Genomic DNA, 23,993 nt, shown 5'->3' with positions numbered 1-23,993 from the left:
TTTTTCTCTCTAGAGCCAAAAAGTAACCGGTGTTTCGTTCACCTTCTTCACAATACTCTACTCTTGCTCTGATTTGAATACCTCTAAGTTAATTGATATATATTTTATTCAGTTCGTTCTTTAATTCTATATATTTAACTTTTAGTTGTTTGCTATTACTTTGACAACTATTCAATTTTTCCTCTAAATCTACCATCTCTCTATATATTATATTTTCTCTCTTTTTTGTTTGCTGCTTTTTTTCTTCGAGTACGCAATTGACTCCTATCTCACTCGTATTTTAATTAGATCTTGACTTGTGCCAGAGTTACACTTATTTTCACATTCCTTCTTTGTTGCTTTGTTACGGACACATAATAAGCCGGGTATTTTCATGGATAGGTCGCACACCTCAGCACAGTTGTGTAACATGAGAGTTGCGCGCGCAGTCTGCGTAACTTACGAAACTCGGACCCGCTCACAATCGCAGACCGGATAAAATTATAAGATAACGGGGGAAGTGATGGCGTAAGTGTTCGTAATCTACACATCATCTGGCCATCATTCGGCATTTCGGATGGTATATAAGAGTCGAACTTTCTTTCAGTCGGCCACACTGTTGGACTCAACGCCAAGGAAGGTAAGTCTTCAGACCTCATTTACACCTGTAACATTTTTGCTCCATGTAAGTACTTTGCCTAAATCATTTTATAGAACCACGTCGTAGTCAATGATTTCTCCTTGTTTGCGGATTCATTAAGTCGTCTTTGCATTCTTTAGTCACAGAGAGACTGAACTACATCAAAGCTGTCGCACATTTTCTACTCAGTTCCTTCTTATTAGAGCATAGTAACAACGATCACTAACATCACATTTCTGACTTTTTTTTCAGGAAATCAAAACAAAACAAGAAATCATGAAGGTCGCCGCGTTGATTCTTGCTTTGGCAGTCACTGCCTACGCTCGTCCTCTCATCGCTCCACTTCACAGAGGAGACACCAACAAACTCATCCCAGGACGTTACATCGTCCAGTTGAAGGTGATTATGGTCCTGCATGTGAAATTCTCCTTATTCGTTCAAAATCTTTCTACCATTCAGTGTTCGCTTTATCCCACTTTATTTCTCACTATGGTTAAATTTATACTACATTAAGACTATTGGGGAAAATCGTACACGGGATTTTTGTTAGCAAAAATGTATATTTGGAACAGTGGATTTCCACGAGCAAGACTGGGTTTACCAATAATTGCTAATGATTAAAATTAAATAAAATGACTGCCGTGTTGAATATATGGGATAGGTTATCGCAAACTAGATAAATTGGGGATAAATTTAAGAATTGCTCATTTTTAGCCTGAGATTAAACACACGTTCCTCATTCACCGTTGATTTTCTTCTTTACTTACAGGATAGTGCCAGTAAGTTGGACTTTGACGCCGTTGTACGTCGTGTTCAGGGTATGGCTAAGGACCTGTCTCTCGGCATCCATTTCCACAAGAGACTCTCCGCCATGAAGTCTTTCGTCGCTGAAATGTCAGACAAAGCTTTGACCTTGGTAAGTAGCAAATATGTCCATCTAGTTTGTGGGAAGTTAGTAGATAGCATGTAATGGTGTCTACCAATCTCTGAATAAATATATTTATTCGGTCTACATTGGTACGTTGATCGAGCAAGAGTCTGTCACAGTAGTCGTCTGAATTCGATATTTTCCAGTCAATAATAATGTTCAAATCGAGGAAAAAATCTCCCTTAACGCTAAAGTACGCAAACTGTTTTTGACCAGTAACAACTTTAAAGTTATCTTCAGCTAACTTCCTAGCGTCGTTGACTGAAGATGGTCACTTTCTGTCATTGCAGGTACGTCATTTTGACGAAATCGAGTTCGTTGAACAGGACGCCATCTACAGCATCAACGCTGTTGGATCTTGGGGTCTGGACAGAGTTGACCAAGTCGATCTCCCATTGGACGACACTTACACACCAAGAGGTACTAACAAAGTGACTCAGCAAATGAAGAAAGACTTGGCTGTTGTTGAGTTTTTGCTGAGTAAACTTTAAACACGATCGGAACTAATTTGATATAATTGGATGATGAAGTAATGTCGATTCAATCTTCAAATGTAACCTCATCTACTTTTCTTTTTCAGTTACTTGTTTTTATGAGTATTTTGTAATATCTCAACATTCAGCTATACGGCACCTAACACTTTTGAGAAATTTGAAAAATATGAAAAACTTATTATCCCAAATTAGTTCAAATCGTGTTTTTAGTTTATATACAGCTGATACTTAAAAAAATTATACAAGTCCAAGTCACGTCATTTTCCATTCTAGATCGTCGCGCAAATGTTGATATCCGTTGTCTATGCGGACAATAAACTTATAGAGATTCCTTGTTAAACAAATATTGCACCGACAGTGAGAAAGAAATGTTTTCCATCCGATACGAATTTCATTATATCACGTGATTTGTAATTTTCAGGTGATGGTGCTGGTGTCAACGTTTACGTCATCGATACTGGTGTTCTCACTTCCCACAACGACTTCGGTGGTCGTGCTGCTGCATTCTACGATGCCCTCGGAGGAAACGTGAGTCAAACAAAACAATTTCAAAACCAACTGACGGTTGTTACAATAGTAATACAACGCCTCTGATACACACAAACAAACAAATGGTAGACCGCGGGCAATACCTGATATGCTGCTCGTAGAAGTTGCTGAAAGATTACGAAAACAGACAACGTACAAAGGTTTACATTCAAAATGCCCGGGATAGCTTTGTATTGCTATGTTTGCAAAAGGTTATACCCTGTATATTAGCCTGTGCATTACTGAAGTTCAGTGCTTTTTGCATCAGGGACTCCAATTTTGAGTTCATGACTGTTGACAACGTACAGGACCAACATAGGTTTCCCAGTTAGCATTTGACACGATGACACCGATCCACCGCCATGAAAATTATACCTTACCACAGAAAGCCGTACATGATACCAAAATAAACATAATTTTTAGCTCGTTCTATCATCTATTATATTTATATTTCAGGGCGAGGATTGTAACGGTCACGGAACTCACTGTGCCGGTACTGTTGGAGGTACAACCTACGGTGTTGCCAAGTCAGCTTCCGTCTATGGCGTCCGTGTTTTGAGCTGTCTGGGATTCGGCTCTACCTCAAACATCGTTGCCGGTGAAATTATCTTTGTTCTAGACTGATCTGATATTGATGATGTCTGCGTTTTTATGGCAATGACACGCACTTTCTTGAATTGATTTCGACTTAACTGTCGACTACGCAATTTTTTTCCGAATGAGTCGCCGTCGTCCGAGACATTCGGCGGAATCCGAATCGCTCAGAAGCCAATGAACTATGGGACGGAAATTTTGTATACGATCTTGACTGTAATCAGAGTTGTTCAGATGTTTAAAGAGCAGTTCCTCTTTGAAGCAATGCTGTCGTTGTTAACATTACTTGTTGGAGGTCCATCTGCAGATCGACTTTTATATATAATATCGGTTTAATTCAAATTTCACATCGTGAGTAAAGTCTGGTAACATAATGCGCATGCTCGGTTCCGCAGGTATGAACGAAGTTGCTTCAAGCGGTGCTTTGCCCGGCGTTGCTTCCATGTCTCTGGGAGGCGGTGCATCTGTTGCTCTGGATAACGGCGTCAGAACACTTGTCAACGCTGGTTTCACAACTGTGGTCGCTGCTGGCAATGACAATGCCAATGCTTGCAATTACTCACCAGCTAGAGCTGCAGACGTAAGTATACATACACTCGTTATTATTTCCCTTGTAGCTCCACACAAGTCAACCTTAAAATCAGGTAATTTGAATATTTGTATTCAAGACTTCACATTTCAACGGAAACCATCTTTCTTAAGAACTGTTTTTTCTGTGTTCCTGAAAATCATAAGCCATTGCTTCAGGAGAGATCATTGATGCTGATTTTTTTTCTTTGAATTCTTTTTACGTTGCTTGGTCTTTGGGGGCCACCTTCTTAAAACACTGCCTGTACGTTGGGAAGACTTTTTCGTTTATTTGCTGAACAGAATACTCCTTTGAGGGGAACGGCGATGCGATTGCAGTAATTTCTTAATTTCAATAATGTATCTGAGTTGTGTAGATACTGAACTAAACACTGTTGTCTGTATAAATATATTCTACCCAATGCGGTAAAGTCTCCATTAGAGAGTGTCGTGTGCATCTCAAAAGGACGGCGTTCTCTGCGACTTTGATCATGTAACATTAGTCACCAAAGGTCTGCAAAACTCCATAACATAATTCAAATACATCCCACAAAAATCCTACATGGCGAACTATAGATCAAGGTAGAATGCGTCGCTGCGGGGACAGACAACCCGACGAATTTGCATGGTGACTCCTGATTTTAATTCTTGATTACGCAAGAGAACAGATCAAAGTTTCCACAGGGAATGATTTGAGCGAAAAAATTAAGTCTTCAAATTTCGAGGCGCGTACTATTACAAAAAACTCAACAGGTAGCAAAGACTGAGATCCCTTCTCGTTCTTCCTAAATAGGCCATCACTGTCGGCAGTACCACCAACTCCGATGCCAGGTCTTCTTTCTCCAACTTCGGTACCTGTGTCGATATCTTCGCCCCTGGATCTGACATCACCAGCGCCTGGCACACCGGTGACGATGCTACCAACACCATCAGCGGAACCTCCATGGCTTGCCCACACGTTGCCGGTAAGATCATCGATTCTGACTTGGAAGTAGTGTAGCCAAGTGTGATTGGGAAGCAGTTTTCACAACAGCACATCATTACCCTCAATGAATGATGCTTGTGAACGTCTAAATGACTTGACGGTTGTTGTTCTGGACTTTTGTATTCAGCTTTTTTTTTTGCATCAAGTCATTATGCCAGGTCGGTCTTGTTCATGTCTGTCTCTTAATGTGATGTCACAGCATCGCTACTTTCAAGGGCGACTGTTATCACATTAGCGCGTGCGCAACTTTCTTCGTTATTAGGCATTTGCTGTCTTCAAACTTTTGGACGAAACAAGTCAAAATTGCTGAAACACGCAAACGCTAAACTTTGCAGTATGTCAAATAATTTGCCACACGTTTACTTTGACTATTATTGATTTAAATTTCTCCCACGTATCTTGGTACCCTTGGACACAGACTACAAACGACAGTTTTCAATTAACATGCTATTTTAAACTTCATCTGGCAATGGCGGTTCAAATATAAAACAAATATTTTCACATCCTGCACCAAGTAAAAGTCAATATTGTCTCGTCATATTTTTAGGTGCCGCAGCTGTTCTTCTCGGAAGCAGCCCAAGTATGACCCCAGCCCAGGTCACTTCTCAACTCCTGAGCGAAGCTTCAGCCGACAAGATCCGTCTTCCAGGAATCGGCTCCCCCAACTTGCTCCTGTACATCGGTTAAGAACCTTCTCGCTCCGGTCAATCCATCATCGGACAATACAGCATTCCTCGACAATTGAAGACTGCTTATGATATTAATTCCAATGAAGTTGTAATTTCAGAATTGCAATTCGTGCTTTACAATAAATGTTCATTAAAATCAAAATACCGACGTGTGTCTCATGCTATATGCGTGTGTGCAGGCAGTTGCATGTAAAACGTTGGTGTGTTAAAATGTGATTACAAAACACAAATCACAGGATTTGCCAATTTCTACGCTTTCAGAAATATTTACTTAAATGGGGTTGCGAGCTTAATTGATTTGCAGAGAACTCATTGTTTTGAAGGACCCAATTCTTGCCATTGAACTTAAATCGGTAAAAGTGTCTCTAAGGCTATATGCAATGCCCTTCTTAAAGGAAAGAATCCAAAGAAAGCATTATTTTCAAGTTTTATTCCTCCATCTCAGAGGCATGGCGGGGTCCATGATGGCTCGGATACCTGACCGCTACCGTCAGTACATTCAGTATCGTTACTCATTTCAGGAGACTACGTAGACTTTACGACATTGTCTTTTCCACAAACATTGTTCCGCTCAATTATTAATGGAAAATGTCTAAATCTACAATGGTATGAACAAACATTCAATCTGCAATTGTGTGATTTTTTTAAAATATCGCTACAACCGGTGTTAGTTGGAATATACCTAAACTCTTGGTGTTGTTAATTTGCAAGTTAATAAGTTAATAATAATGTCAGTACAGGTTACTAATACGAGGCTTCGCAAAGACTGGCACAATTCTGGAGTTCAATATGGCTGAGATCATAGACCTAAGAACAATGTTCTCGGGTCTTTGCTTAAAGTGTGTCTAGTGAGGCATGAGTTACAGCGCATTGCAGAAACACTCGATACTATCAACATTTATAGTTTGTGCTTATTAAAGGACGGGCCAATGCAACTGTTTATTTCAAGATTTACTTCTTGGTTCCGAATGGTTTTGCAGTAAAGCTGGAGCAAAAGTAACACTTGGGCTAATTCATATAATTATGAATCCGAATTCGAATTTTGCAGTCACTTGGTTTTGCTTTGAGGGTTTTGCCATCGTAAGTGTGTCACTGAATTAGCTAAGTGTAACCCTACATTGAATCCGTACATGTCATACATACATACATGCATGCATGCATGCATACATGCGTGCGTGCGTGCGTGCGTTCGTACGTATGTACGTACGTACACACGTACACAGTACACACGTATATACATACATACATACATACATGCATGCATGCATGCATGCATGCATGCATGCATGCATGCATGCATGCATGCATACATACATACATACATACATACATACATACATACATACATACATACATACATACATACATACATACATACATACATACATACATACATACATACATACATACATACATACATACATACATACAAGCATTTGTTAAGGTTGCCACCCAGCTCTCGGAGCTTTTGATGTACTACAGCTAGCAGCTGTGATTCTGGTATGCGCTAAAACTTCACAGGCTTGTCAAATCTCGTGTCTTCATTTGCTGAACCTGAAAGTACAAATTATTGTAAAGTTGCCCATGTGCAAGTATGTTTCGCTGTCTGATGCTTAATAAGATCCAATTCTTCTTTAATTTTCTTGCGAACAGTAAAATGTATAATCTCATGACGCTTAGTAATGTATTGTTACAGACTCTGTAGACAGCTGGATCTAATTTAATAAAACGTGAGTTCTTAAAAGGAAAGTTATGATAATGTTTACTATAAATGATAAAACCCGTTACAATAAGATATACAATGACTTGACACTATGGACATTCTCCAGGGAGAAACGTGATCCAGTCCTTAAAATAGCACATCAACGTACTATCTCAGTTAAAACTTTAACCGATTACTGAATGGAAATAAAAATGGTTGAAATTGTCGGTAACCGCGATCTTGGGATCTCACAGCCACACGTCATAACAATATGGCTAGTTTTCAATCGGTTTCGAACCCACAACATACGGCATCAGTCGCCTAGCAGAGAGGCCACAGAGAGAACCGCTCGGCTAAATCTCCACTCCCAAAAAAGAGTGGTTCAATAGCCAGCTAAGTTGTTACATTTTTCTGACTGAGACCGCTCCACACGTTGTAGAGTTCGTGAAGCACTCAAGCACGCATGCTCACTATCACACATCGCACATACAAACTCTATCGAAGCGAAGAAACGAATTCATCGCTTTAACTGGGCGAACGATAACCTCGGGGACAATTCTGTCCACCAGCCCAGGGTAGAAAATATGGCTAGTTTTCAATCGGGTTCGATACCACAACATACGGCACCAGTCGCCTAGCAGAGAGGCCACAGAGAGAACCGCTCAGCTAAATCTCCACTCCCAAAAAAGAGTGGTTCAATAAGAGGACATAATGCACTGGTCACTTGGTTTTAAAGAGGACTCTGGTTCATGGGATTGAACGCATCTATATTTCTACCTGTACTTGTCTTTCATTGGCTAACACTAAGATAAAGAATCTCAGACAAACCCCTTCGTGTTTCAATTTTCACAACTACACACTGACATCACTTTGAATTTACTAAGGATCACCATAACCCATATTTGGGGCCGCATACTTGCAGCAGATTTATACAAAGAATGGCGTACAATTTTCAACTTTTTCGGAAACAAGTGCATATTCGAAATAAATGCATGGTCAGCTATTCAAAAGTATTCCACCTGAAATTTACCGTATCACGAGCAAATTGAGATTCGACATGAACTTTATGAAGTGACCCCTGGGAGCTCTCAATTGTAAATTGATACTACAATCTACCCTGAACTCTAAGCATTTCCTGAGAATATGACTTTCGTTCAAGGTATGGAGAGCTGTGATCTTCTTGACTTGGTACGGTAGTCATATCGTATCACTGCTGCCAACGCACGAGTTTAATATCAACTTTACTTACTTTACACTATGGGGAAGTTTTCGATATTACAGTTGAGAATATTCTATTCGTTATCAGTTGTATAAGCTCTGTACTTCTTGACTGTAATGAAAAATTGATATCGCGTTTAAAAATCCTGGTCTGTCTTTCGCAAAATGGCTCCGCAGACATTTTGATCTCATATTCGCAATTATCTGGTGTGTAACAATTCAAAAGGCTAGTACCGTTAACATGTTCATAAACTAGTTGTACCATACAGGAAAATAAAGACATTTACGTTTTTAATCGGAGAGAGATCGCTTTAAGCAGGACAGTGCAAGAATTGTATTTCCAGAAATAGGGTCGGCCAGTAGCATCCTTTAAACAGATCTGGTCGTGTTCTGTGAGTCCACCAGAACTTTACAGTTCGATAGTTTCCCACTGGCTTGTTTAAACTAGCTCTTTGGACGTGACTAATTATTTTTTAGGTAGTACACACCTCGAACTTGAAAGATTTAAACTGCTGCCGGAACTTCCTGTAGGGAAACTTTAAATCATCCCCTTCCGAACTCAAGAATAATAAAACTCAAACTGTCAACTTTTACAAGTTAGGCCGATGAAAACTTAACTTTACAAACTGAATTAGTCTCAAAATGAGCCCCCACAAGTGGTAGACCAAAACAGTATTTTGAAAGTTCGTGAGCCAGAATATCTGTGACCGTGAGATTTTCTATCATTTTCGTAGCTTGTTGGCTTTGACTTACGTCACCGTTACATCCGGATTAAGTTCGGATTAAGACATTATATCACAATCTGGCATCCTTGAGGAGATATAGATAATATATGTAACTGGTGGAAGATGAAAAGTTACAACTCCATGGTTGGATGGTAAGTAGAAGATTCTTATTTTGGCAAGTTTAATGTCATACGGACGACGTGAATGAAATATCATATTGGATGAAACATTATACAAACTTACGAAAAGCGTAAAACGTTATCAAGGATTCTCTTTCTCTGCTTCGCATGATATAAAATGAAAGTCGATATATTCTGTAATTCTCCACAGAAGTAAATCCACGCGCTACTATACTTTTAACAAGCTTTTAGTCCGTAAAAATCAAGTTATTACCATGTACATTTGATTTCTGTCAACAGAAATTCGTCACAGCTGTATGGAAGATGAAGGTCGCCATATTGGTTTTAATTTTGGCTGTGTCTGCGCACGCTCGCCCGTTGCTTGCTCCGCTCTATCAAGGACGAGATTCAAGTAGAATTCCCGGGCGATATATTGTCACTTTTAAGGTTTGTGTTCTTAATTTACATTTCAAAACGTTAACTTACAAGAGGATGTGCAAGAGTGAAAACTTACAATGTTTCGAGACAACTCTTCAATGTCGATGAGATATTGCCATAAGTATGTACTGTAATTAGTTTTTAATGGGATGAGTTTTCTTCATGTATAGATTAATATCATTTTGAAAGCTTTAGAAAGTCGCTGTTAGTAAGTCTAAACCCTTGTAAACACTGTGGAACTAATCGTCATGCCTCATTGAAAGGCTATTAAAATAATCTTCGGCAATGAAGCTTTTTCTGTAATGGAAATACCAACAGAAATCTCGACTGGAAACAATCCTTCTGTTGTATCAGTAATCAAACGAATGAATGCATTCCTATTTTTATCGTCTGCTATTTCGATATCGACAGGATTCGTTGAGTAGAGAAGACAAAGTCATAGCCATTGACCGGGTGAAGCAGCTCGGTAAGGTCAAAGGTCTCGATGTCCGATTTCAAAAGCAGTACCAAACGTATCCTGGTTTCGTGGTGGAAATGAATGCGGCCGCTCTGAAAGCGGTAAGTTTGACTCTGTCGGGCCTAAACCCCAACATTAGAGGCGATTCTGGTATGTTCCTTCTTTGTGTCAGATATGTGAAGGAAGAATACAGAAATTGAGTATGATCATACGCACATTGAGTAATATGGAATGACTAGGTGGCAAATTTGAATTCCCCTCTTTCAATGATGTTCGGTTGTATCACATTGAAGGCAATCGTTCTTTATGAAATGACACTAAATAACAACAAACCAAACTTCAAAATGTGCAATTCCCGATAATTAAGACAAAACCAACAATGAGAAAAGTAAACTTTTGCTGAAGTACCCGATTCTATCGTTCCTGGCACCCCTATATCGAATAATTTTCACAAATCTTACACTTAGATTGCTTTTTATATTGTAGATGCGTCAATTTAACGAAATCGCTTACGTCGAGGAGGACTCATTTTACAGTATTTCTGTTGTCACATCCTGGGGCCTAGACCGTGTCGATCAGAGAGACCTACCATTAGACGATTCGTTCACGCCACGAGGTAACACAGCAGCAAAGTATCTCTAAATATCTTTCTGATATGGATACTGTATTTAAACGTATTGAAATTTTGATTTGACGGTAGACAGAGACAAGAGTGAATGTTGAAGGAACAATTAGGCCAAGTTCATCGTATTTATAATACCGTTTGGCTGTTTATTTTGATACAGTGGCGAATCAAAATCATAGTACAACTGTAAAAATGAATTTCAGAAAAATATCAGAAGTTCTTATATATTCTTTGCATGCCGTTTCAGATGATGGAACCGGAGTCAATGTTTACATCATCGACACCGGTATTCGCATTACACACATCGATTTCGATGGCCGAGCCGAGTTCTTCTATGACGCCCTCCGTGGTAACGTAAGTATGCTTGAAACCACCTTGAAATCTAGTAAAGTATAATATTTAACGCCATTGAAAATTTCCATGTCTCAATGGAGTTGCATGAATCGAGGAGATCCATAGTCCATGCCTGTCATTGTTTAGACAAGTTCAATAACAATCTTCATAGGTGTGTGGGACGCACGCGCATTACAAGTTTATGCAAAGACGAGATTTGAGTTCATCATCATTGACAATTTTACACTTTTTTTTGCGGAATTCGTGGATTTCGTCCTATCTCTGATCCTGACCCTATCTTATCACTCTGTTACTAGGGCAACGACTGTAACGGACACGGTACACACTGTGCAGGTACTGCAGCAGGTTCTTCATACGGAGTAGCCAAGTCGGCCTCGCTTTGGGCTGTCCGAGTGTTGAGCTGTATCGGCTTCGGTTCAAACAGTGAAGTCATTGATGGTGAGCCCAGAACACTTTAGTCAACTTTGCCCAGAAATTAAATTTGTTACGTTGTTTGGTCAAACTTTTATCGCATTCTTCTTCAAGTTTCCGCCATTGGTACTTTACCGAGACCACCAAACACAGTCCCTCCGCCAAACGGTGGACTGTGTTCGGTACTAGCTTGCATCATAGAACCTTGAGTTTTCTCTATGGCTGCATGCACGACAAGTAAGGTTGATTATAATCTAACTATTTTGCTGAAACCACGAACGTGATTGAAGTAAAAGTCCTTGTTCCCACGTTCCCATATCGCGTTCCATCGTTCTTTTTTACTTTATAAGCCTAAACTTTGTAAAACACCGTCAGACGACAATGTAACCACGGCAGACAGATCATAATTTTTGAACTCTTTATATTATAACCTCGTCGTCATCATCGCACCCAGTACACGGGGAGACTGCACTGAATTTTCAGAAAATTCGTCATACAAAACGGTAGTGCCACGTGATCAGTAAGTTTAATGATTTGATACACTTATATACGTAATAAACTTTTCAATTTCTATAAAAGGTATGGACCAGGTTGCCTCGTTTGGAATCACGCCAGGTGTAGCGTCCATGTCGCTGGGTGGAAGTATTTCAATCAGCCTTGACAACACAGTGAACATTCTGAAAAATGCTGGCTTCACTGTCGTAGTGGCTGCTGGCAACAGTAACGACGATGCTTGTAACTATTCACCATCGAGGTCTGCCAGTGTAAGTGAAAAGTCTCGAACGTTCTCGCGCCGAGTAGTCTGTAACTTTCACATCAGCTTAAAAACATGTTGGTTTAGTAACGAAAAAGATGGGACAAACAACGATGTTACATTCCTATTGACATCCATTTTGATGCAGAAATTTTGAATATTAAGTATGTACTATAAGAGATAAATCCATCTGTCATAAACCAAATTACTAATTTTTATCTAGATCATATTGGTATTGAAAGAGTAATTCTCTCTTAGATAAGACATTTAAAATGTCCCACGCGAGAACGCCTGTAACTGAGTCTTATCCAAAATGTTCTCGCCTTGTGCGAGAATTACGATATTTGGACAAGAAGGAAATCACATCTAAAGCTGAATGCCGAAATTTTCTTTGTTATTACAGGCAATAACTGTAGGTGCCACCACTACAAGGGACTCACGGGCGACTTACTCCAACTACGGTCAGTGTGTGGACATCTTTGCTCCCGGCTCTGATATCACAAGCGCCTGGCACACGGCTGACGATGCTACCAACACGATCAGCGGCACGTCCATGGCTTGCCCGCATGTGGCCGGTAAGTTCATTCATCGCGCCCTTCGTGTCCTAGTGATGTCTCTACTATATCCCCATCCTTTGTCTGACACGCTCTCATGGGTTGTAATTGCATATAAAAAAGCTTGAACCAGCCAAGAAAACGGTCCGTTAAAAGTCCAAGCATTAATAAATCTACAAAATGTCGAAATTTCGTCTAATTGTCATTCCTAAATCAAAGCGACACATTATTAAAATGCCAAAGACCGCTCCGCGAACCCTTCAATTTGAAAAGCTTACAGAGTTAGCATCATGAATATCTGTTTGTAACCCTCTCACTTTCCCAACCCTTTTCACGCCGTGCAAAGTTATTATCAACCAATCTTAGGACTTTTCCGCAGGAGAAGACTCACATCAAGGTACTGAGTTCGCGCCTCGAAAGACAAAATTTTGTTCAAACTTTCCTCACGCAAATTTTCAACCATTCTCTTTCAAAATCAACAGTGAAAATCGTGGTCATTGTGCAAACTTTGTTACTAGAGAAAAAAATTACCCAAATACCGATTTTAAAATGAAAATGGCAGCCATCCCTGTGTTATAGTATGGAGGACAATAAAATTCCCGATATTCAAAAAGTTAAGATATATGGTGAAAATGTTTCTTAATCCAAGAGCCTTAAAATAAGTCTCCACAAGAGGTAGGTTAGAAACGAATATTGTAAATTTTAAGAGTCAAAACACTGTCCCCGAGGAGTATTTAAAGTGTCCAAAATGCGGCTGCTGATGTAATTATTCATAAGTACTGCCGTCAACTCCGCAATCCTACATTCAAACTATTATTTCATAGTACAATGAAGTGTTAACTTTAGCCCCTCCTCACAATCAGTCTGATAATTCACCTTATCATGACATTACAACTTTGTCAATACCAGTGAATTTTGTGACGTCATACCCTCAGATTATTATTGATAATGTATCCGATTATCCATTGTGGATCCAGATGTTTTCTACGTCGATAAATTCACTAAAACTATAAAATAATAGCAATAATGTAACTCTTCCGACCCATTATATACTCCAACTTTGCACTCCAATATATACTCGGCGCAAAGTTTGTTTTCGTCAATTATTGGCCGAGAGAGGGGGTACCTTATTACGTAAATAATGTCAGCCATAATAATAACCCGCAATACAGCATTCCTTTTAATCAAACAATTGTTTTCCTTACAGGAGCTGCCGCTGTGTTGCTGGGAATGGACCCCTCTATGTCCCACGAAGCCGTCAAGGCTCAGCTTCTTCAAGAATCCTCGATAGATAAAGTTACATTGCCAGGCTCCAATTCTCCAAACACACTCCTCTTCATCGGCTAAATGTGAACCGCTGCGGTCCATCAGAGTCACATTAACTTTCCATGTTGTTTGATGGTGAATTATTGGCGTTTCAATAAAGTTTATAAATTACTGAGTCTCCAATCTTTTCGAGTTATTACATTATGCATGAGCCTGGAGGGGCATTTTTGCTCAGGAAAACGCTCCTGGAAAATGCTTGACCAAATCCTGTTTTCCTGGAGTATCTTTTCAAATGTAGAAAAATCTGCAAGGGCAGAGTTTCATTGTGATACGGCCTACTGTAATCCGAGTTTTCTACAGTCTTGTCGAACAGGTATAGAATCATAGGTACCTAAAGGCACAGTTCTCGTGATTAAAGTACTCTTATAAAGATGAACAGTTGTAGACAAAAATAAAAGGACAAAAGTAGCAATCATTTTGTTTCGCTTGGTATGTCTTTTTTAAAAGTTAGAATGCAATGAACCACACCTAGCGACGGTATACCACGAGATTTTGACCAGTTCACGACATATATGCACTCGCTATCGCTCGTGCATATATGGGAATGAACTGGTCAAAATCTCGTTGTATACCCGTTGCTAAGGTGGTTTATTACTATTATATCATAATAATATAACGAAATTCTGGCGTGTGAAACGTCAAAAAGGAATTTTCCTCTAACTGAGAACTCGCATGTGTTCCAATCGTGCATGCTGAGTTGCAAATGTAGCACGGTAATGTAGCACGTTAAACAACGTTCTGTTGCATTGAAAGCCACCGAATGTAGTCAATTTACATGATGGCTTTACGTATAATGTGTATCAATATAATACCAGTGTGTTGATGGCGCAAATACCGCCATCTGATTGGTCAAAGCGTGAAGATAACAATACAATATTTGCAGTATAATTCGGTTGGAACCGGCACGGGCTCTCAGCTTGAGAAAAAAACTTTTTGACGTTTCGTGCCAGAATTCAATTTAATATCATGATATATAATAACCTCGATTTTTACTAGTTCACTCGAGCTATCGCTCACATGCACATATGTCGCGAACTGGTCAAAATTTCGTGATGTACCCTCAGCGGATGTGGTTTATTGCTGAAATAACGAGATTAATGTATTATATTTCCACCCTGAAATGTCAAAATCGAATTAATGCATATGGTGGCATCATTCCATAATACCTGGCTACTTTCAGAAGGTGCTGTGTGTTGAAAGTCACTGAAAGGCGAATATGAAAGCAAGCCGTTATGGTCCAATATGTCATGTTGGACTCTAACGAGTAGTTCATTCATGTCAGTCACTTTAACTAGTTTCATTAGTTATACGAGGCCCGGACATGAGTTGCGTTGAGGGCGAGCCATCTTATAAATTGAGAATATCATTTTTTCGGACGAAAGATGTACTTGACAATGTTCGTAACTTATTATTTCGTGAAAGACTAAAATCTGCTGCAAATGTTAGCCTTTAGTTGATGATAAATCTTTGATTTTTAGAAAAATGTACGGCAGGAATTAATACAACTATGTGACGTATGTTTGTGTGTGTATGTCTAGCCAGAAGACATTACACTACTCTCGGTTTAACAATCGTCGTATTTCTTCGCAAACTTCACAAGGGGTATTTTTGAATAACAAAAAGACAACGCAAAAAATCTCTCGAAGTCATCCTTCTAGTTGAAATCTGTTTGCTTTGGGAAGTCTTTATCATATGTAGTATGACGCATTATTTGAATAGCAGCTTAGGATGACGTCAGCATTTTCAGTCTTGTCGAAAGAAGACGGTAGAAGCTAATCGACTTTACACATCGCTTTCGAAATTTGTGAAGGAATTTCACTAGAATATAATCGCAAAAACCGACACCCATATAATAAAAAATTATAACACTCAGTGACTTGCGTCTAAGTGGGTTACTCCCTGCACAGAGCTGCTATAAAATCGATTTCGAAAATCAAGTTAAAATGAATGGAATTCAGAAAGCCTTTGCGTTCGTTTTTAAATAGTCGGATATATTTTCAGGATTTGTTCCTGGTAGGGTGAAAAGTTTCGTAGTCTTTTGTAAAAATGTGGGCACAATGAGAAGAAAAGCTTTGCTGTTTGCAGCAGATGACCCATGGGCATTTCAATTAGTCTATAAAACTTCGAAATGCGGGATGGTTTGGTGGAGGGACTATGAATTGAGATATTCACAATGCGTTGGTGTGGTGGTCAAACAGTCACGTAATCTCTGAACATTTACGACCATTAGGGTTAATGTTAGGGTGCTAATCAATAATTAAATTAAATATATAATTTTATTCTGTCGTCAAGTACAAATTCATATCATTCGGAAAACCATGATTTCCTTTCTTTCGAATGTAACATTGTACTTGTCTTAGCTAAACAATACACTTGCCCTATTGGTGTCATGTTTACCGCTATGGAACTCACCCATCTCTGAGCAGGTGTTACAAAACTTAATCCCGGATATATACATACATGTATGCTGTCTTATCGAAGGTGTGGCATCAGTAACGTGAATTTTGATGTGCGAACGTTCCAGATGGCATTGTTGTATATCTCATACTTTAATTATAATGGAATTTACTCTGTGAGCAAAGAAAGATAAGTGTACTGATGCCAAGGTTAGATCTAACCACATGGATGTGATGTGTCAAGAAGACGTCACGATTCATACTAGTCAGCACACCCTTGTTTCATTGGTATAATCAAGTTCGCGCAGCTCTGTGAACCCGCAACTGCAGTGACGTAAGTTTTATATAAAGGCGAGAAACAAGTTCAAGGATTTTAACAGGGCCAAGTGCATGTACAGGTATGTACAGGAAAGGCCATAGAAGTAGCAAGGTTGCCTTAAATTAATGTTGAAGACACAAAAAAGATTTTCAGGAGAGTTGTTCAGAACAAACTTCTTGAGTGGTGTAGGGGATTCTGATTCACTGGAGTCTCGATGAGAACTTCGCTATGGATGCATTGTAGTGTAGCCTTCTTATGTCTTGGAAATGTTTGTAATATTTTCTTGCAGATCGTCTCCAGAAAACAGTGACAATGAGAATCGCCTTCTTGATCTTAGTCTTCGCTCTGTCTGTCTATGGTCGGCCATTGTTGGCTCCAATGTACAAGGTTGATGCTGATAAACGCATCCCTGGACGCTACCTAGTTACCTTGAAGGTAAGCTAGCTCATTCATCTATGAGAGGCTGAGGATTAAAGCTACAACTTATGTTTGATAAATTTTCTCTCGCAATTTACTTTGAGAGGGTTTCCTTTTTCCAAATTCATTTATCGCTGATGGTCATCAGATAGCACATTTTGTGACACTTATTATAATATTATCGTTCCGTTTTGTATACTCCTTCATCTTTCTTGCCATATTTTACGAAAACAAAAGAACAGAAAGAAAAAAAACGATGATGCATAAAATGTCTCCTGTTGTATCCATGCAAAGAAACAGCATATATAAATGAATGTCAAGTAACCTAGTCAGATCAATTTTAATACATAACAATACACGTGAAGTCTTAATACAAATACTTGTTTAATTCTAGTCAGGCTTGTTGATGATAGAGATTTTACAAATAACTGTATTGCCTTGTCTATTTATTTAAAACCAATTCACGGTGAAATGACTTGCTTTCGTATCTGCGGCCAAACGTCTTAAACGATTTATCAAGTTTATGTCACCGCCGGTATGTTGACACGCTTACAAACCCTAAATACATGTAAGGTTTGCACGTCACATTTCGTCGACACGTTTTTTCATAATTTAGAATCCGAATTTTTGAGACAGGATGTTTAAAATTTTCTTGAAGATTTGTGCCATTGCAGTTGTTCAATGAATAGTGAGAATGTTTGTTACTTGGAACTCATGTCTTCACAAAGTCGAAGGAAACAATGACACATGACGGGGAAAGATCCCCAATAAAATTGTGTTACAATTTCCAGAACCGGATAATTTTAGAGTGAATGTTTCAACGAATATATTATTGGACCTGGAGTGCTTCTTATAATGCTTGGGAGATTTTTCTTCCTTTCTTTCTTTCTTTTTTGTTCTCCTAACATCAAAGGAAGACTCGTCGGCCAAACTTTGTCTGGATGATGTCATCAGAGATGCTGAAGAACTGACTAAAGACGACAGTGGTAATTTCTTTGTAGCCAAGCGATTCCAATTATTGGACATGTTCGTCGCTGAGATGAGTGAGAGTGCATTGAACCTGGTGAGTGAGCATTGCTTCGGTTGTTGGACAAAGTCCAAAGACAAAAACCGTGAGCAAAACCGTACATATTACATCTTATATACGCATTGCGAAGATTTGTTAAATTTCCAAGAAAAATAGCTTTCTATCGGTGTTTTCTCTCTAGAAATGTTTTCTCTCAAGCAGTGGAAGAATCAAGACCATTCATCCATTCCGTTTGGTTTTTACACACACTATTCCCACCATTAACTTAATAGGACTCATAGTTTTCAATATTCCCTGCAACATGAATTGAAAATGAGATAATTAAAGTAAAATACGCAAAAACACACCAATTTTTTCTTTAATCTGAATTTTTAGAAATAGAATTTCACGTGAGCATCATTTATGAAGTGAAAATGCTGACCCCATAAGTCTTCTTACATGTCCTTTGCCATAGTGAGAATCAGTTTTTGTTTGTACGATTTTTCCAATCAATTCACAGTAAGGGTTTCTTCCTTACTGATATAACTAAGCACCTATAGATAATCATTGACGAGGTTATATTGTGACCTTAACCAGGTTTGATATCATTACCACACAGGTTCGCTCCATAGACGCCGTAGCTTACGTTGAAGAAGTTTCTATATTTCATCTAGCAGCGGTCTCTTCCTGGGGTCTCGATCGTATCGATCAGAGAGACCTGCCATTGGACGATACATTCACACCGAGAGGTGACGTCACGCTAATAAAATATAACATTCATTAGATCCTTGAGACTTATAATGTGTTTTTGATCAATTTTAATCGCAGCTGTGAAGAAATGTTTACTTAAGTAAAGCTATTACATATAAGATGCTGCGTTCGTACCTTTTTGATCAATTGAAACTGAAATGTGTTTTCCAGATCGAAAATATCCACACTCGCATATTTGTCTAAAGGTATATTCAACCCAATGCGCGAAGCAGTTTCATTTCTAGGGTTCAGGGAGGGAGGAAGAGAGGAGGATACAATGAAAACACGCATGACAAAAGAGGGGTTTAGTTACCTGTAGATTTCAATTGTTGAGCGCAAAGTCGCACCAAGGATAAATATCTCGCGTGATACTCAATCAGCCAAGTTCTTTGAGGTGTTTGTTGCTCAAAAATCCCACCCCAGTTCATACTTCCGACAACCTATTTCAGCAATTTATTATGTTGCAGGAAAGTTCAAATTATAATTTAACCCTCTGATTTTCACATTTTCACACTTTCGGTCAGGAGGAGAAGCTTTCGAGGTCTAACCGCGTTCGATTTCGTTTGCCATGTGCATGATTTAACTATCCACAGTCCCTAACGACAAATATGCTCAATCATCGACAGCCATAGGCTTTCAGAATGGCTATATCAATATTTCTATTGCGTGTTTTATTCTTCTCTGTGCGTTATCAAGCGTTGATAATAAATAGACTTTATGAGTGACAGCCATCAGGTTACAGTCGACGGGATAATTTGCATGAACATGAAATGACCAATTTCAAAATCAATGTAAAACAATGACGCCGCTGTCTCTGTTGTGAGAAGGACTCAGTTTTAAAAACGTTCGGCAGGTTCATACACACGAAGCATTCTGGATGTGTTGACATTCAAAGTATCATTTCCTTCAACTCCTACAGGTGACGGGGCTGGCGTAAATGTGTACGTAGTGGACACAGGCATACGTTACACGCACAGCGATTTCAATGGACGCGCAAAGTTTTTCCACGACGCTTTTGGTGATGACGTAAGTATTTAATTTCATTTTTACAAAATATAATATTGAGCAAAATTCCTCTCATGGCGTTTCTTGTAAGTTGGCAATCAAATAAGGTACGTTAATGTATCATCAGGCAAATTATACATGCAACTTCATCTTTTGAGAAAATGACTACACACATATTATGAGAGAGAGAGAGAGAGAGAGAGAGAGAGAGAGAGAGAGAGAGAACATAACTTTTTGGAGAAGGCAAATCGGCCCAGAAGTTTTGAAATTGTGTCACCTGTACAGTTGTACTTTGTCGTAACACCTGAAGGAAAATGTTGGCGCATGTGTACGCCGTTTCATTTAAACCATTGCAGAATTATTGATCTTTCATATCATGGGTCTTTGACATAATGATAAATGTAGTTTTAATTTGATCGTTTACAGGGCGCTGACTGCAATGGGCACGGCAGCCACTGTGCCGGTACGGCGACGGGCTCTGAATACGGCGTCGCAAAGATGGCTTCGGTTTACGCTGTACGAGTCATGAGTTGTGTTGGCTTTGGAAGCACTGATGGCATCATTGGCGGTAAGTGACCATGGCATCGCAGTCCTTACTCTGGTCGTATGATAGTAACAACATCTGTACTGGACAAGCTTTGGCATAATTTCAATTTGCATATTTGTATTCACGGTTTGATTATCTCTTTTTTGTCAATACTTTATCTTTGTACTACCCCCCAACAGATCTTTGATGATTCTATACAATTCCTTCGGCATTGGTTAAGCTTATATTGCTTCAATGAATATGGTTTTTGGTTTTCTCTTCGTTTCAATACAATCAATTAACAAGAAAAGCAATTAACATTCAATGGACGGAATATCAATATTTAGTTCCGATCTGAAGTCAGCTTGATTCTTACTCTGTCCGACGAGACTGATGCATTATCGATATACCAGCAGTATCGTGTAATGTTGCTTTTAGGATAGTTATTTTCTAAACATTACCCATGACCGACCAAGCCACTCACTAAGGGAACGCGGATAGTTACAACTTGTGCATGGCAAACGAATCTCATGGCTTTTAGCGTAGTTAGCTTTACTTCGATAAACGTACACATCTCTGCTGTTAAGGTTTTTGTCAAATGTGCTTTTTAGATTTCCATCAAACTATTTCAGCATATTTATTGTTTAGAAGAGAATTCCAAATCACTGTCTCGTCGTCAAATTGTCGCTCTTCTAATCCTCCGTATATTGGAAGGGGTTAAAGGTCAAACGTGATGAGATTCGTTTTCAATGCACATCTTTTAATTATCGACGATCCCTGACCCTTGCCCAAACTGATTGGTGGAAAGTGCCCGATGGGTTTAATATTTTTAAGGTAGTATGCGCCTCGAAAGTGAAAGCCTTAAATTTTGCTCAAACAGTTTCCTTAAGGAATCTTTCAACCACCTCCGTGCTAAGTTTATTGAGAATATATAGAAGTTTCGATGGTTAAAAGACTAAGACAGTGAACATTTTTTACTCCAAGAGTTTTAAAATGAACCCCCACAAGTGATAGATCAGTGAAGACTTGTAAAAATTTGAAAGTCCGATTATCTGTCCTTGTGGCGCATTCTACCTTTCATACCATAATGTGTCATCATCTATGCTACGCACGATATAACATGCTGTGTTTATGTAAACCGTTACGATTCACCATATCAATATATCGGTGTGAAAAAATATGGGTTTATGTTGTATTTCTGTTGTCACTCAGGTATCGAGGCCGTCATCGCAAACGGTAAGAGACCAGGTGTTGTGTCCATGTCTATCGGTGGAACAGCCTCGCCGAGTTTGGACAATGTGATGAACTTCCTTAGAAACGCTGGATTTACTATCGTTGTCGCTGCTGGCAACAGTAACGCTGACGCCTGTTACACCTCACCTGCAAGGTCTGCTAGTGTGAGTACATATCGCGTTACTATTTCCATGAAAATATATGCACAGAACATGTAAAAGCGTTTGGTGTAACTGCGAGAGAGAGAGAGAGAGAGAGAGAGAGAGAGAGAGAGAGAGAGAGAGAGAGAGAGAGAGAGAGAGAGAGTGTGTGTGTGTGTGTGTGTGTGTAAAGAATCATACATATCATTGCAGTGACTTGTGCAATATTAATCTTGATGTCTTGTTCTTCCAAAGCATCGACATCAAAACTTGTTATATGCCAAGTTGAGTCCTTATTGCAACTATGACCAAGGTACAAAACATAAGTAAGTTGTCATGTAGAAAATAGGTTGAAGTCTAATTTATAATAGGCTGGGTCTTAAAATATTATTATTGGTGTCTACACTTGCAGGTGATCACGGTCGGCGCCACCGGTAACACCGATCGCCGGGCTGCATATTCTAACTATGGAAACTGTCTCAACTTGTTTGCACCTGGTACTCGTATCACCAGTGCCTGGAATGGAGGCGATGATTCGTCTCTCGCTATCAGCGGAACATCCATGGCATGCCCTCATGTCGCAGGTAAATTAAATTATTTGCTCTGGTTTATTTGAAATCGCGATCTGTTTAGTTTAGTGAAGTATAGGCCGATTGAAGTTTACTGATTGATTGATTGATTGATTGATTGATTGATTGAATTGCTTCTTCATTCATTGACTTTTCGTTTCTTTTTTAGACTTTTTAATTGTTTGTATTTTTTTGTGCTTTTACATGTATGTTTATTTAATTACCCACTGTGACACCAAGAAAAGGGCATTTTTTCATAAATTCAAGAGTACGTTGAAGATGTAATAAAGGGCCCACGTTTTAATTGCATTACATTATGATTCAAGAAATTTGCAACAAAACTTATTCATGTGAATTTTTCACAGGTGCTGCTGCTGTGTTACTTGGTGAGAACCCATCCATGTCACATGACGACGTGAAGCGTAAACTATTGGCTGACGCGTCCGTCAACAAGCTCACCAACATCGGTGAAGGATCTCCGAACCTGCTGCTCTATCTAGCCTAGGCAATAATTCATGATGGACTTTACGGTGTATTTTCTTTGGTAAGAAAAGGAAATTGTCAATGGATAATAGATTTAGGACACTGTGAGTAACTGACACAAACAAAAGGGGCGACAAAATAGATCCAAGTACAACAACCGAATGTTCAGTAATTCGGAAGTACTTGTGTGGTATTTCGAACTTATCTTTGCAGTCAGTAAAACTAACATGTTTTGTTTTATGCCATCACAAAATAATCCACCAATACCCAAAACTACCGAGTCACTTTCTCAATGCAGGACCTTACTCCTTTTAAACTGTCATATTACCTTAATCGACATGTTAATGTTTGCAATGCATTTTTGTCAAATTACAGATCACTGTCTTGATGTCGGAAGCAAAACACTACCAACCTTGGTAACTTAGTGTGACTTTGTAAATGTACTCCATGATGAAACATATTTGTCAGTATTTGAAAATAAAGAAATAAAAGCGCAATATATTGTCTGTCTATCTTTGTTTGTCGACCAAAGTTCATCAAAAATATCATTCTTTTTTATCCTTCCTTTATTCAATATACATTTGTCCAGGTTCAGGGTAACATAAATCATCGCTCGCGTTAGAATTTCATCAAAAGAGACAAATAAAACAGACAAAAACGTGGAGCAGGTAGCATGGCGATGAGCCTTTTTGTCAGTTCAGGTAGAAAGGTTATCTATGCGAAGCACAATTCGAGGGCTGTGTTAGAGAGGCATATAGGTTTAGGTTTTGGGTGAAGTTAAGCACTCCAAATATTGCATGGAAAGTCAAACTCAATATATTCAGAGCAACCAGAAACCCACAGTTCATACCGGCCCCTACATATCTCTTCAAAGAACGGCTATGTCATGACGAAAATGTTCACCCGATTTGTGTTTTAACGAGACGAAGAAGTAACCCCTCTCATAGATATTCCTGTGAACACGATTGGAACTAATTTGGGATAATTGGATGATGAAGTAATGTCGACTTAATCTACAAATGTAAGGTCGTCTGCTTTTATTTTTAAGTTACACACTTGTTT

At 39.0% G+C, this 23,993-nt stretch overlaps 3 protein-coding genes across 4 annotated transcripts; all 3 read left to right on the top strand.

The window, feature by feature from the left end:
- Window positions 1-504: 504 nt before the first annotated feature.
- Window positions 505-5,546, top strand: LOC139116046 (aqualysin-1-like). Its single transcript, XM_070678552.1, has 9 exons — window positions 505-619; window positions 872-1,018; window positions 1,389-1,535; window positions 1,838-1,967; window positions 2,463-2,569; window positions 3,026-3,167; window positions 3,559-3,743; window positions 4,524-4,695; window positions 5,263-5,546. Exons 1-9 carry the CDS (start codon window positions 557-559, stop codon window positions 5,400-5,402), a joined length of 1,233 nt encoding a protein of 410 aa, XP_070534653.1. The 5' UTR covers window positions 505-556; the 3' UTR covers window positions 5,403-5,546.
- A 3,588-nt stretch (window positions 5,547-9,134) lies between these two features.
- On the top strand, window positions 9,135-14,198 carry LOC139116530 (aqualysin-1-like). Its single transcript, XM_070679138.1, has 9 exons — window positions 9,135-9,201; window positions 9,469-9,615; window positions 10,018-10,164; window positions 10,550-10,679; window positions 10,936-11,042; window positions 11,339-11,480; window positions 12,033-12,217; window positions 12,611-12,782; window positions 13,969-14,198. The coding sequence occupies exons 1-9, from the start codon at window positions 9,199-9,201 to the stop codon at window positions 14,106-14,108; spliced, it is 1,173 nt and encodes a 390-aa protein (XP_070535239.1). The 5' UTR covers window positions 9,135-9,198; the 3' UTR covers window positions 14,109-14,198.
- A 2,475-nt stretch (window positions 14,199-16,673) lies between these two features.
- On the top strand, window positions 16,674-23,428 carry LOC139116529 (aqualysin-1-like). Of its 2 annotated transcripts, none has more exons than XM_070679137.1 (10): window positions 16,674-16,817; window positions 17,092-17,237; window positions 18,133-18,282; window positions 18,845-18,974; window positions 19,895-20,001; window positions 20,407-20,548; window positions 21,719-21,903; window positions 22,292-22,463; window positions 22,814-22,992; window positions 23,307-23,428. In XM_070679137.1, the coding sequence occupies exons 2-9, from the start codon at window positions 17,115-17,117 to the stop codon at window positions 22,951-22,953; spliced, it is 1,149 nt and encodes a 382-aa protein (XP_070535238.1). In that variant the 5' UTR covers window positions 16,674-16,817; window positions 17,092-17,114; the 3' UTR covers window positions 22,954-22,992; window positions 23,307-23,428. The 2 variants fall into 2 exon arrangements, with proteins under 2 accessions (XP_070535238.1, XP_070535237.1); XM_070679136.1 differs by having other exon boundaries at window positions 16,702-16,881.
- Window positions 23,429-23,993: the final 565 nt, after the last annotated feature.

The sequence above is a fragment of the Ptychodera flava genome, chromosome 17 (genome assembly GCF_041260155.1).
Source record: "Ptychodera flava strain L36383 chromosome 17, AS_Pfla_20210202, whole genome shotgun sequence".
Classification (NCBI taxonomy): Eukaryota; Metazoa; Hemichordata; class Enteropneusta; family Ptychoderidae; genus Ptychodera; species Ptychodera flava.
The sequence above is the reverse complement of the archived record's forward strand: the minus strand, read 5'-3'. Positions and strand labels throughout refer to the sequence as shown.

What these genes read in the sequence shown, in the direction of transcription:
- LOC139116530 (XM_070679138.1), top strand. An exon ending in CGATTCGTTCACGCCACGAG is followed by an intron (nt 10,680 to 10,935) that starts GTAACACAGCAG and finishes ATGCCGTTTCAG; the next exon opens with ATGATGGAACCGGAGTCAAT. An exon ending in CACCATCGAGGTCTGCCAGT is followed by an intron (nt 12,218 to 12,610) that starts GTAAGTGAAAAG and finishes TTGTTATTACAG; the next exon opens with GCAATAACTGTAGGTGCCAC.
- LOC139116046 (XM_070678552.1), top strand. Translation starts at nt 557, where the DNA reads ATGGTATATAAGAGTCGAACTTTCTTTCAGTCGGCCACACTGTTGGAC. An exon ending in GTTACATCGTCCAGTTGAAG is followed by an intron (nt 1,019 to 1,388) that starts GTGATTATGGTC and finishes CTTTACTTACAG; the next exon opens with GATAGTGCCAGTAAGTTGGA. An exon ending in TACCTCAAACATCGTTGCCG is followed by an intron (nt 3,168 to 3,558) that starts GTGAAATTATCT and finishes TCGGTTCCGCAG; the next exon opens with GTATGAACGAAGTTGCTTCA.
- LOC139116529 (XM_070679137.1), top strand. Translation starts at nt 17,115, where the DNA reads ATGAGAATCGCCTTCTTGATCTTAGTCTTCGCTCTGTCTGTCTATGGT. An exon ending in ACGACGCTTTTGGTGATGAC is followed by an intron (nt 20,002 to 20,406) that starts GTAAGTATTTAA and finishes GATCGTTTACAG; the next exon opens with GGCGCTGACTGCAATGGGCA. An exon ending in GGCATGCCCTCATGTCGCAG is followed by an intron (nt 22,464 to 22,813) that starts GTAAATTAAATT and finishes AATTTTTCACAG; the next exon opens with GTGCTGCTGCTGTGTTACTT.